The sequence below is a fragment of the Neoarius graeffei genome, chromosome 7, assembly GCF_027579695.1.
Source record: "Neoarius graeffei isolate fNeoGra1 chromosome 7, fNeoGra1.pri, whole genome shotgun sequence".
Classification (NCBI taxonomy): Eukaryota; Metazoa; Chordata; class Actinopteri; order Siluriformes; family Ariidae; genus Neoarius; species Neoarius graeffei.
The window spans coordinates 41,080,917-41,094,316 of NC_083575.1; the positions used below are offsets into that span (position 1 = coordinate 41,080,917).

A 13,400-nucleotide genomic window follows, 5' to 3' on the forward strand; every position below is an offset into this window, starting at 1 on the left:
ACTTAGTGCCCTCATGAATAGTGTAGTAAGACATTTGAGATTCAGCCCCAGAAAATGCAGGAACTGCTTGAATTTGAGTTTGAGTAGTATTTCCTTCATCATATCCATCATGTCACCATGTCATAACCTCCAGAGAAACTTGTACTTTCACGGATAGAGCTATGCAATGGGAGAATAACACATGCATTCAGACCATATATGGATAATCTAAACTTGTTGTTGAGGCTTGGTGACCAACGCTGTTCAGTGGAGAAGTGCAATTAGTCTAAATTGGATTTTCTGTGGATGTGTGTATTTTACCTTTATATGGTCAGCCAGCTGCATGGTGCAGTTCTCCGCCTGTACGGCTAGATGAATGCTATAAAGGTGCTGCAGACACAGAACAGAGTATTATGTGTTTCATGGTGCTTGTTTTGCGTCATACTGAATGTCTCTGTGTATGATATGATAATTCTCCAACAGTAAGTGTAGTACTTGCTAAGTTCTAAAGATACTGTGTGTGTAAGATTTAATTTACATAAATTTAACCAAGACGGTCTGAGCATGTAGGAACATGCAAAGGAACACATTTGTATCTTCTGAGTGTGTGTGTGTGTGTGTGTGTGTGTGTGTGTGTGTGTGAGAGAGAGAGAAAGCGAGAAATACCTGATAATATTTGATGGCCTTAGTAAGTGGCTCTACATTTACAGTTTCATCCAATTGATCCTTGTGCAGCAAATCAATGAGGAAGTCTAAAGAACGCTCATGCACACACATCTCAGAGTAAAGGGAACCCACACGCTTATAGACCTCCACATTACACTGATTAAGGGCACTGCAGAGACAGAAAAAACATTCAGCACAACCAAAAACAGTGGCCATTCTATTACGTTGATACGATAGATTATTTGTGTGTGTGTGTGTGTGAGAGAGAGAGAGAGAGAGAGAGAGAGAGAGAGAGAACGCACTATTCATATTTGTGCAGTGTTGCCTGAAGCAGACTCAGAGAGTAAACAAGTCCAGCAGCAAAGCTGAGCTGCTCTCCCACTGCCCCTCTCATCCCCGGCCTCTGAGAGCAGTTCTCAGTCAGATCAAACTTCTCCTGCGCCTGCTTACTGATCAGCTCTGCCTGTAACACACACACACACACACACACACACACACACACACACACACGGTACCTTAATATAAAGGTTCTTGCTTTGCAGCAAGAGACAACTTCCCTTGTTTAAAAAATAAAAAAGCCCACCCCTTACATAATACACAGCATAGATATATTCCATGAATAAACTAGCAATGAAAGGATTAGAAACATTTGGCAAACGTGCACCAAATAATTCCACAAAATCCAGTCGTACATTTATTACACGACAAGGCGTCTCATCTCATCTCATTATCTGTAGCCGCTTTATCCTGTTCTACAGGATCGCAGGCAAGCTGGAGCCTATCCCAGCTGACTACGGGCGAAAGGCGGGGTACACCCTGGACAAGTCGCCAGGTCATCACAGGGCTGACACATAGACACAGACAACCATTCACACTCACATTCACACCTACGGTCAATTTAGAGTCACCAGTTAACCTAACCTGCATGTCTTTGGACTGTGGGGGAAACCGGAGCACCCGGAGGAAACCCACGCGGACACGGGGAGAACATGCAAACTCCGCACAGAAAGGCCCTCGCCGGCCCCGGGGCTCAAACCCAGGACCTTCTTGCTGTGAGGCGACAGCGCTAACCACTACTCCACCGTGCCGCCCACGACGAGGCGTGTAACACCAATTCTGCTATAAGCCATGTATGACTCAATTTCGTGAAATAATTGTTTTATTCTATCCACATTCACTGGATTTTGAGAAATGGAGCATTTTTATTTTTTTGCAAATTCGATAAATGAAAACTTTATACAAAATGTCCGACAAAATCATTTCTGCTTAGAATGTAAACAAACCGGTGAAATGACAGTAGCAATTTGTGAAAAATGCTCTCATAATAATTCTTGAAAAAAAAAAAGATATGTTCTTACCATCAAATACTTTTATTCCATATTTTGTTGCTTTTTTGTATTTTGGGGGGGTTTTGTTCTCGAGTAGAGTTTTTATTTCGTCCTCAGTTTGTTCAGCAACACGCTCCGCCATTTTGTTTTTCTCTACTCACAGTATATGAGCCGATAGCCTAGTAGTAGAGTAGCCAATCAGAGCATGCGATTGCTCATACCCAGTGAATGTGGATCGAATAATAATACATAATCATTTAATAGAGTCATTAGAGACTTTTTCTCTTGAACCTTCTACCCACAGGACCTAAAACCTAGTTGTGTTAGATTTTAGGCAAGGCAAGTTTATTTATATAGCACATTTCATACACAGTGGCAGTTCAATGTGCTTTACAGAAGTAAAAGCAAAACAGTAAACAATAGAAAATAAAATTACATAAAATAAATGGGGAAGAAAAATAATAAGAATTAAACAATAGTAGAAATAAAATAATAAAATGAAGTAAAAGTTCAGTAAAAAAAAACCAGCAGAATAAAATAGAATAAAAGTTAAGTAAAGTTTAAAACATGCAGAGATTGTAAAAGTTAAGAAAGTTTAAAACATGTAAAGATGACACTAATAATCAGTTAGCAGAAAGCATCTGAAAACAGCTTGGTCTTTAGTCTAGATTTGAAGCTGCCAACAGCAGGAGCATTTTTGATGTCCTCTGGCAGTTGGTTCCATAGCTGCACTGCATAGTAGCTAAAAGCTGCTTCTCCATACTTTGTTTTAACAACAGGTTTTAACAGTAAATTTTTCTGCTGCGATCTGGTAGATCTGATTGGGTTAGGCCGCTGCAACATATCAGAGAGGTAATTGGGCCCTGTACCATTTAGAGATTTGTACACCAGCAGCAATACTTTAGTCAATTCTGTAGCTTACTGGAAGCCAGTGAAGGGACCTTAGAATTGGAGTAATGTGCTCTGTTCTTTCTGTTCGTGTGAGAACCCTCGCCGCTGCATTTTGCACCAGCTGAAGTCGTTTGATGGTCTTTTTTGGCAGGCCTGTGAAAAGGCCATTGCAGTAGTCAACCCTACTAGAGATGAAGGCATGTATCAGTTTTTCCAGATCATTTTTTGACATAAGTCCTCTTAGTTTGGAAATGTTTTTTAGGTGATAGAATGCCGTTTTAGTGATTGCTTTCATGTGACTGTCAAAGTTTAGCTCGCTGTCAATGAAAACACCAAGATTTTTAACCATATCTTTTGTTTTAATCCCCTTTGTGCCAAGAATAGTGGTAATCTTGAGTCTTTCATCGTTTTTCCCCAAATAGAATTACTTCTGTTTTATCGGTGTTCAGCTGAAGAAAATTTTTTGACATCCAGTTGTTGATTTGGTCGATACACTGGTAGAGACATTCAAGGGGGGCATAATCATTAGGTGATAGAGCAAAATAAATTTGGGTGTCATCTGCATAGCAGTGATACAAAATTGAGTTGTTCTTGATAATTTGTCCAAGTGGGAGCATATAAAGGTTGAATAGTAATGGTCCAAGAATCGACCCCTGGGGGACACCACAGGTCAAGGACATTGATGTTGAGGTACAATTTCCCATGGTAACAAAGAAGCTTCTATCTTTTAAGTATGATTTTAACCAATCGATAACTTTACCAGTCAACCCAACCCAGTGTTCAAGTCGATATAGCAGTATGTTGTGATCAACAGTATCAAAAGCTGCACTGAGGTCTAGTAACACCAGGACCGATGTTTTGCCTGCATCAGTATTAAGACGTATGTCATTTATAACTTTAATCAGCACTGTTTCAGTGCTATGATTGGCAAGAAATCCTGACTGAAAGTTATCAAAACAGCTGTTTGATATCAAGAAGGCATTTAATTGATTAAAGACGATTTTTTTCAAGGATTTTCCCGATGAATGGTAGATTTGATATTGGCCTGTAGTTGTTTAATACTGAAGCATCCAGATTATTCTTTTTAAGTAGGGGCTTTTCAACGGCTTTTTTCAGGGACACAGGAACAATGCCAGTCTCAAGGGATGTATTTATGATCTGAAGCACATCTGTAATTATGAGGTGAAGAACAGACTTAAAAAAGTTGGTGGGCAGAATGTCCAATTCAGATGTTGATGAACTGAGATTTTGTACAGTTTTTTCAAGAGTCTCGTAATCAATTAAACAAAATTCTGACATTGTGTTGAGGTTATCTATCCGTGTCACTGGTGATTGCAGTTTTTCAATTATTTGCAACTGAGATATATTATGAGCAATATTCTGCCGTATTTTATCAATTTTACCTTTGAAGAAGGATGAAAACTCATTGCATTTATTAACTGAGAGAAGTTCAGGTGCTAATTGTGGTGGGGGATTAGTTAGCTTCTCTACTGTTGAAAATAGCACACGGGCATTGTTCATATTCCTGTTGATGATGTTGGAGAAGAAAGACTGTCTTGCTTTACGAATTTCATAATTATATTTACAAAGCATCTCTTTATAGATTTGATAATGGATGTGAAGTTTAAATTTACGCCATTTTCTTTCAGTCTTTCTACATTCTCTCTTAAGCAATTTAACAGCTGGGTATTGCTTCCATGGTGCTTTCTGCTTGTCATTAATTCTTTTGATTTTGAATGGAGCAATATCATCCATAATTTGGGTCATATTTAAATTAAAAATTTCCAGTAAATTATCTAGAGTCTGACATTTTGGTTGAGATCCGAGAGAGAGCTTGCTCAAAGAGAACACATGTGTTGTCGTTTATGACTCTCCTACCCATAGTCGTTGAGCTGTTCTGAATGTGAGGAGACATAGAAACATCAGAGAAAACACAGAAATGATCGGATAAGGCCAGGTCAACAACAGTAGTAGAAACAGTAAGACCCTTTGTGATAACGAGGTCAAGGGTATGACCACGAAATGTTTAGATTCCAAACATTTCATATCATGGAAACACCACTTTCTAATTTCATTAAAACTGCAGTTAGATTCAAGATGACATTATTTGGACTTAGTTTGTTTGTTCTGTTGAACTAAAGGAAACTAACTTTCTGGAAGACACGTATTAGTGTGACTGGCATCATTTTAAATCTGTTCAATTAAAGTGACCAGTTAATTTTCACATCCATCCATGACCTGTAGCCGATTATCCTGCACAGGGTCGCAGGCAAGCTGGAGCCTATCCCAGCTGACTATGGGTGAGAGGCGGGGTACACCCTGGACAAGTCGCCAGGTCATCACAGGGCTGACACACAACCATTCACACCTACGCTCAATTTAGAGCCACCAATTAGCCTAACCTGCATGTCTTTGGACTGTGGGGGAAACCGGAGCACCCGGAGGAAACCCACGCAGACACGGGGAGAACATGCAAACTCCACACAGAAAGGCCCCCATTGGCCACTGGGCTTGAACCCAGGACCTTCTGGCTTTGAGGCGACAGTGCCAACCACTACACCACCGTGCTGCCCCAATTTTCACTTCAACACCTAAATATAATAATAGCAGCAACCACTCTCTTATAGTATTTTATTGAAATCTCCACCATCATGCCATTAATAAAATGATCAAATAAAACTGTGGACTACAAGGTTTCCTGCACAACCCCTAGGGCCTTAAAACACACCATAACAGTGCTCACACACATGCACTCACTCAGAGTACCTTGCAGATGAGTCTGGGAATGAGCAGCAAGACGAGGATGCCGTCATGGTCCCCTCCGTGTCTCAGGAAGGAGTCGGGCATGAAGGAGGTGAGAAGAGCCACCTGTCTGTTCGCCTGAGCCACTTCCATCTTACGCAGCTCCATCTCGATAGCCTGGGATAAAAAACATGCATGCATACACACGTGCACAGGTAAATCATGGTGCAGTTGTTCTGAAAGACTGATTGTGAGTGTGACATGTGCAGAAACCTTTGCATATGCTTTGGTTTCTGCAAACTTGATCTTGAAGTCGAAGATCTCGGCAGGCTGCTGCTGCGGCTCTGCGGTGGCCTCCTGTTGGCTTGTCAGCTCTCTGTTCACTTCCTACACACACACACACACACACACACACACACACACACACACACACCATCCCTATCTTTATCCTTCCACAAGCTTACTGTCTTTTCTCCAATGACTCCAGCCGAATAATTCACTTGATTCTGTAGTATGAGGTGCTGCAGTACCTGCAGGTGTGCGGTCAGCTCTCTGTATTTCTGGATGGTCTGCTGGTAATCTGCTACGGTCTCTTGCGCCGCTTCCACACGTTTCTCTGCCTCTCGCACACTGGCCACACTCAGATCCAGCTGTTCCCTCAGCTCCAGCTCCGTCTCTCTGGCGTTCTCCTGCAGCTCGTCATTCATCTCATTAATGGCCTCCTACAATGAAGATTTACAAACAAAACGCAGGCACATTTAGACACACAGCTGAGAACAGAGATACAGCTAACCAAGCATGCACACACCAGGGTGGCCAGCATTTTCAGACAGAGATGATATTACTGAAAATATATGGCTGTAATATAAAATAAAATTATGTCATTACCTCGTCCAAGACGAAGTCCACCAGGGGGCGAGGTATTGTTTTCAGTCGGGTTTCTTTGTTTTTTTGTTAACGATATTACGGGTCTCAAATAGAACTTCCAACATTTTGAGGGTCATTTGGTCAAGGTCACCAAAAAGGTCAAAATCGTTTGTATTGTGTCTACTGCCTCATATAGAGGCGCTAGCCACTATGTCATCATGCTGTAAGAACGTAACAATCACGCACTGCGCATACACGTGTTCCAATTAAAATGGCCGGTGAGTGTATATAATTCGGTTCACCATTTGAAATAAATGGACTAGACTAAAGAAATCACTTTCAGACATGTTTATGCTTATTATAGAAGGAAAGTGTGTTCCACTGAGCTCTAGCGCCGGACCATTTCCGGGAAATAAGAGTTTCGGTCATAGCCACAGCGTGTGTATGTCAGCCTCGGTTCGGAGGTTTCAGTTTTGAAAACTGTAAGAGGTAAGAGTAGAATAATATAAAGTAGAGATACTTGGTATATTTTAGTTCTGTGATTTTTAAATCGTTCATTTTTGGATTATGCTTCATTTTTGTGGCTCCTGCCTCAGAGTAAATATATATGCTATACAACCCTGATTCCAAAAAAGTTGGGACAAAGAACAAATTGTAAATAAAAACGGAATGCAATGATGTGGAAGTTTCAAAATTCCATATTTTATTCAGAATAGAACATAGATGACATATCAAATGTTTAAACTGAGAAAATGTATCATTTAAAGAGAAAAATTAGGTGATTTTAAATTTCATGACAACAACACATCTCAAAAAAGTTGGGACAAGGCCATGTTTACCACTGTGAGACATCCCCTTTTCTCTTTACAACAGTCTGTAAACGTCTGGGGACTGAGGAGACAAGTTGCTCAAGTTTAGGGATAGGAATGTTAACCCATTCTTGTCTAATGTAGGATTCTAGTTGCTCAACTGTCTTGGGTCTTTTTTGTCATATCTTCCGTTTTATGATGCGCCAAATGTTTTGTATGGGTGAAAGATCTGGACTGCAGGCTGGCCAGTTCAGTACCCGGACCCTTCTTCTACGCAGCCATGATGCTGTAATTGATGCAGTATGTGGTTTGGCATTGTCATGTTGGAAAATGCAAGGTCTTCCCTGAAAGAGACGTCGTCTGGATGGGAGCATATGTTGCTCTAGAACCTGGATATACCTTTCAGCATTGATGGTGTCTTTCCAGATGTGTAAGCTGCCCATGCCACACGCACTAATGCAACCCCATACCATCAGAGATGCAGGCTTCTGAACTGAGTGCTGATAACTTGAGTCGTCCTTCTCCTCTTTAGTCCGAATGACACGGCGTCCCTGATTTCCATCAAGAACTTCAAATTTTGATTTGTCTGACCACAGAACAGTTTTCCACTTTGCCACAGTCCATTTTAAATGAGCCTTGGCCCAGAGAAGACGTCTGCGCTTCTGGATCATGTTTAGATACGGCTTCTTCTTTGAACTATAGAGTTTTAGCTGGCAACGGCGGATGGCACGGTGAATTGTGTTCACAGATAATGTTCTCTGGAAATATTCCTGAGCCCATTTTGTGATTTCCAATACAGAAGCATGCCTGTATGTGATGCAGTGCCATCTAAGGGCCCGAAGATCACGGGCACCCAGTATGGTTTTCCGGCCTTGACCCTTAGGCACAGAGATTCTTCCAGATTCTCTGAATCTTTTGATGATATTATGCACTGTAGATGATGATATGTTCAAACTCTTTGCAATTTTACACTGTCGAACTCCTTTCTGATATTGCTCCACTATTTGTCGGCGCAGAATTAGGGGGATTGGTGATCCTCTTCCCATCTTTACTTCTGACAGCCGCTGCCACTCCAAGATGCTCTTTTTATACCCAGTCATGTTAATGACCTATTGCCAATTGACCTAATGAGTTGCAATTTGGTCCTCCAGCTGTTCCTTTTTTGTACCTTTAACTTTTCCAGCCTCTTATTGCCCCTGTCCCAACTTTTTTGAGATGTGTTGCTGTCATGAAATTTCAAATGAGCCAATATTTGGCATGAAATTCCAAAATGTCTCTTTCAACATTTGATATGTTGTCTATGTTCTATTGTGAATACAATATCAGTTTTTGAGATTTGTAAATTATTGCATTCCGTTTTTATTTACAATTTGTACTTTATCCCAACTTTTTTGGAATCGGGGTTGTATTTACTGTATGAACATGGTATCAGAAAACAATTTTATTTATAAGCAGTAGCCACATAGACCCATAGGGTACCTATTTTTTTCATGATATCTTCCTTTATATTCATCATAAGTGCTACCGGGCGAGGTTTGTTTTGCCTGGCAACACTTGTTTGTATTGCTAATGCATGAACTGTGCAGCAGCTTCCAAACGCCTGAACTCGTCAAAAATAAAAATGGAGAAGTAGCAATGTGTTGGCTGACTTGTTTCTAAAACCTGACTGTTGTTTACAGATGTTTAATGGTGTTTAAAACAGAGAAGTTAGCATTTGAAGTACAAAGATAGACTTTTCTTGATTTAGTCCATACCACCAGTGTGTGTGTGTGGTTTTATTTTTAATGGACTCATTTACAAAGTCTAGATTTTCTTCTGTGTCTACTCACCAGGTCAGTAACGGCCTCTCTGAGCTCCCGCACTTTCTCTTCCAGGTCCAGGTTCCGCTCAGTTAGAGTCTCCACCATCTCTTCTGCTCCAAGAGCTGCATCCACCTAAAAAAATGAAACACACACACACACACACACACACACACACACACACACACACACACTATGAAGATTATAAAACCTCCTGATAGTCTCATTGATTTCAGAGTAGATTGTACACACTGTTAGATTTTCAATTTTTTGTCTTGATCAATTCCATCAAATCAAATGCTTCACATGATTTAAAGAAGTTTCATTAGCATTGATTGAACATGTTCCGTCTGTACTGTGCAGTTCATGAAGTTCTACATATGTTCCACAGTTCACCAGGTGAACGCGATGGGAAACTCAGTGGACCTGCTCTTTCAGCTCGTCGATGGTCTTCTCCGCCATCTTCATTTCCTCTTGCATTTTCTCTTTCTGCACCCTCAATGCCTCCAGCTCAAAGTTCTTCTTCTCCATCTGCTTCTGCAGCTTTGAGTGCTCCTGTTTCTCAGAGGCAGACAGGTCACGCATCCTGACACGCACACGTACACATACACACAAGCAGATGAATATCTGGATTTGTACAGCTGCCAAGGCAGGCTTTGCTACAGACGCTGCAGTTGCATTACACACACCTGACCAGGGCCTCCTTCAGACGGGCGTTTTGTTCTTCCAGTTGTTTCACATGATAACTAGATGCCGCACCATCAGAGCCTGCAAGTCAGGAGCCATGGTAAATTAATTAGTTTCTACCAGTAGTCTGTCCCTGTGTCTGAAATCTTTCACTCATTCACTACTCCTACTCACTATATAGGGAATTACTATATAGAGGACTATATAGTGAGCTCATTGGTAAAAATATAAAAACGCTTTCGGGCACTACTCCGTCACGCTGGTATTTACGTCATTACTGTCGCACAATTAAAACATGCCAGATCAGTCGGCTGGTGGGTTTTCAAAATAAATACAAACGTATTTTTGTGATAAATCCATATACTCTCTTCCCCCCCCCCCCCATCTGTCCCTCTGAGTTACATGTTGATCCTGGGATTGAGATGCTGGCCTCTTCTGCCCCTCGGACCTGCTTGATCCATCCTGGTGCCCTGTGTCTGGTCGGAGTTTTATCGCACCGCTCCTGTGAAGGACGGCCCCATGAGGACAGTTGAGGGTTATACCTGTTAAAACTGTTAATATTATAGTCAGGCTGTCTGTTGTTGCCCAAATGAGGATGGGTTCCCTTTTGAGTCTGGTTCCTCTCGAGGTTTCTTCCTCATGTCGTCTGAGGGAGTTTTTCCTTGCCACCGTCGCCACAGGCTTGCTCATTGGGGATAGATTAGGGATAAAATTAGCTCATGTTTTAAGTCGTTCAAATTCTGTAAAGCTGCTTTGCGACAATGTTTATTGTTAAAAGCGCTGTACAAATAAACTTGATTTGATTTGATATACTGAGCGTATTTCCCACATTAATCAATACAAAGTGCTTTGTGTCTGCTGCATCTTTCAGTTCTTTTAAATCAAGGCTGAATACTTTCTTCTTTGCCGCTGCCTTTTATTAAATCAAATTTGAGGCTTTTGATTAATTCCTCGCTCTGCACTCTAATTTTTATTCTTGTATTTTATCTGTCTTATTCTATTTTAGCTTCTCTTCTATTCTCTTACTATTTTTAATTGTACTTGAATGTCCGTTTATATTGTTTCTTCCTTCATCCAGTCACCCCAACACACTTTTTTTTTTTTTTCTTCTCAGTGCAACCGCAGTGCATGATGGGATATATTGCTTGGTTAGTGACCATCGGTTGTACACTACTTTTCGTGATGCATTGTGGGATACTCTGAGTACACTATATTGGGTGTAATAATTCTCACTATACATTCGGACAGCACAACAAAATGGTGAACTCACTATATAGTCCACTATATAGTGAGTGATTTCGGACACAGGGAGTGTGTGTTAAAGCGTTAAGAAAGAAACAACGGAGCAATGCATTTATATACAAGTGTGTGTATGTGTGTTTACCTTTCTCCTCTATCTCATGTTTGAGGATCTCCAGGTCCATGGTCAGTTCCTCCACTTTCTCTTTGAGTGCGTCGACCTCCTGCTGCAGAGACTCCGCCCTCTCCTCAGCCATCTCCTTATCTAAAGTGGCCATCTCAATAGCATCTGCCGTGTCTGCCATCTCCTCCATATAATGTTCCTTTGCTTCTAAAGCCTCTCTTGCTTCCTACAGTAAAGATGTCAGGAAAAATCAGTATCATATCTGTCTTTTTGACATCTTATTCGTGTGAGAGGTCAGTCAGTGTGTGTGTAAACCTTTTTGGCCTCTTTGAGTTGTTTCTGCAGTTCATTTTGCTGCTCCTGCATCTTGTTCTTCCATTCCTGCAGCTGCTCCAGCTGGATCTTGTGCTTCTCCAGTTCCTTTAGTTTGGCCTTATCCTCTGCCCGCTTTATCCGCAGGGTCTCCAGCTTCTCTTCCAGATCTTTCACCTGTGCCCGTAGAGCCTCCTCCTCCTGGTCTCTCACACACACACACACACACACACACACACACACACACACACACAGTTACTTCAACGGTTTCATGCCAAATCAGTCAAAAGTACCAGTCAAAAAATTTGGACGCACCTTCTAATTCAATGTTTATTTCTCTATTTTTATGAATTAAAAGACACTTCATGATGGATGTCGTTTCTCTTTACTTAGTTGAGTGGTACATGAAAAGCATTCCAGGTGACTACATCATGAAGCTGGTTAAGATAATGCCAATAGTGTATAAAGTGTCATCAAGGTAAATGGTGGCTACTTTGAAGAATCTAAAATATGAAACATACTTAGCTTTTTATTTATTTATTTTTTTACACTTTTTTGTTTCACATAATTCCATATATGTTCCAGATGTCATTTCATAGTATTGATGTCTTCAGTATCGTTCTACAATGTAGAAAATAGTCAAAATACAGAAAAACCTATGAATGAGTAGGGGTGTCCAAACTTTTGACTGATACTGTACATCCCTCTTAGTTAAAAGTCACTGAGAGAATGCTGAGTGTGGGGAGAACAAAACAGCTGCAGGAGCTGAGCTTTCACATAAACACACTTTATGTTCTCATGTGCATCAGGGTGGAATTATAAATTTGCACCCAATACCATTTCCCACATGCTAGTTAGCTCTCCTTGCATTGCCCAACAGCCACCAATCGGGCCAAGTGAGGGATAACATTATGCTTGCAAGCAGGGGCGCAGATACGTTTTTTGAACTGGGGGGGACAAAGCTGCCAGCAAACCAACCCCAACCCCGATATGCCTGTCAAACTTGTTGTTAGTAACCATAGCAACCAAGCTCGAGCTCGCAACCTGTGCAGTCTGCGCAGCTCAACCAACCGAATATCAGTCTTTGTTTTGTTTTATGTGAGTTGTTGCAACTATGTATACACTGCCGTGCACCTCAATAAACCGAATGGTAATTAGTCTTTTGATTTTTCCGTGAGGTTTGCCTTATGCAAAGAAAGACAGCATAGACGTTTTTTCCTCCCTATAAGTGGGGGGGACCGAACGAAGTGAATTGAAATCTGGGTGGGACGAATCCCCCCCATCCCCCCCTCTATCTCCGCCCGTGCTTGCAAGCAAACTTGGATACTGGCTATAATCACACAATGTTATGGTTAGCCTAAGGTTAACTATCTTGCTTTAGAACTTGGATAATAGTTTTGATAACACAAGTTAGTTTAATAACATGGTGGCCTTAATGCTAGCTAGCTTGCTATCATCTCATTCATCTCATTATCTCTAGCTGCTTTATCCTGTTCTACAGGGTCGCAGGCAAGCTGGAGCCTATCCCAGCTGACAAATTTGGATAATCGCTTTTCAGAAGAAACGTATTCTAGTTGACCTAATGTTTGTTAGTTCGCTTGGGTTTTATCCACATATATAATTACATTCTAAGTGGATGGCTTATTATTGAACTTAACTAGCTACAAGTCAAACAGTCAGGAGAGGTAACATTGGATAAACACATTACTTAGCCAGCTAACGTTAGCAAATTAGTTAGCTTAGTTAATATTGCCCGGGGCGGCACGGTGGTGTAGTGGTTAGCGCTGTCGCCTCACAGCAAGAAGGTCCTGGGTTCGAGCCCCGTGGCCGGCGAGGGCCTTTCTGTGCGGAGTTTGCATGTTCTCCCCGTGTCCGCGTGGGTTTCCTCCGGGTGCTCCGGTTTCCCCCACAGTCCAAAGACATGCAGGTTAGGTTAACTGGTGACTCTAAATTGAGC

General features: G+C 41.4%; 1 protein-coding gene across 1 annotated transcript in view; it reads right to left on the bottom strand.

The window, feature by feature from the left end:
- dctn1b (dynactin 1b) overlaps positions 1–13,400 on the bottom strand; it is a 38,964-nt gene that overhangs the window by 11,561 nt on the left and 14,003 nt on the right. The window contains exons 8-18 of the mRNA XM_060925653.1: positions 11,447–11,644; positions 11,153–11,357; positions 9,771–9,849; positions 9,508–9,667; positions 9,112–9,216; positions 6,137–6,328; positions 5,880–5,993; positions 5,631–5,783; positions 948–1,108; positions 646–814; positions 301–369 (exon numbers count right to left, since the gene is read on the bottom strand). Coding sequence (XP_060781636.1) covers positions 301–369; positions 646–814; positions 948–1,108; positions 5,631–5,783; positions 5,880–5,993; positions 6,137–6,328; positions 9,112–9,216; positions 9,508–9,667; positions 9,771–9,849; positions 11,153–11,357; positions 11,447–11,644 — 1,605 coding nt within the window. The remainder of the gene's footprint in view (positions 1–300; positions 370–645; positions 815–947; positions 1,109–5,630; positions 5,784–5,879; positions 5,994–6,136; positions 6,329–9,111; positions 9,217–9,507; positions 9,668–9,770; positions 9,850–11,152; positions 11,358–11,446; positions 11,645–13,400) is intronic.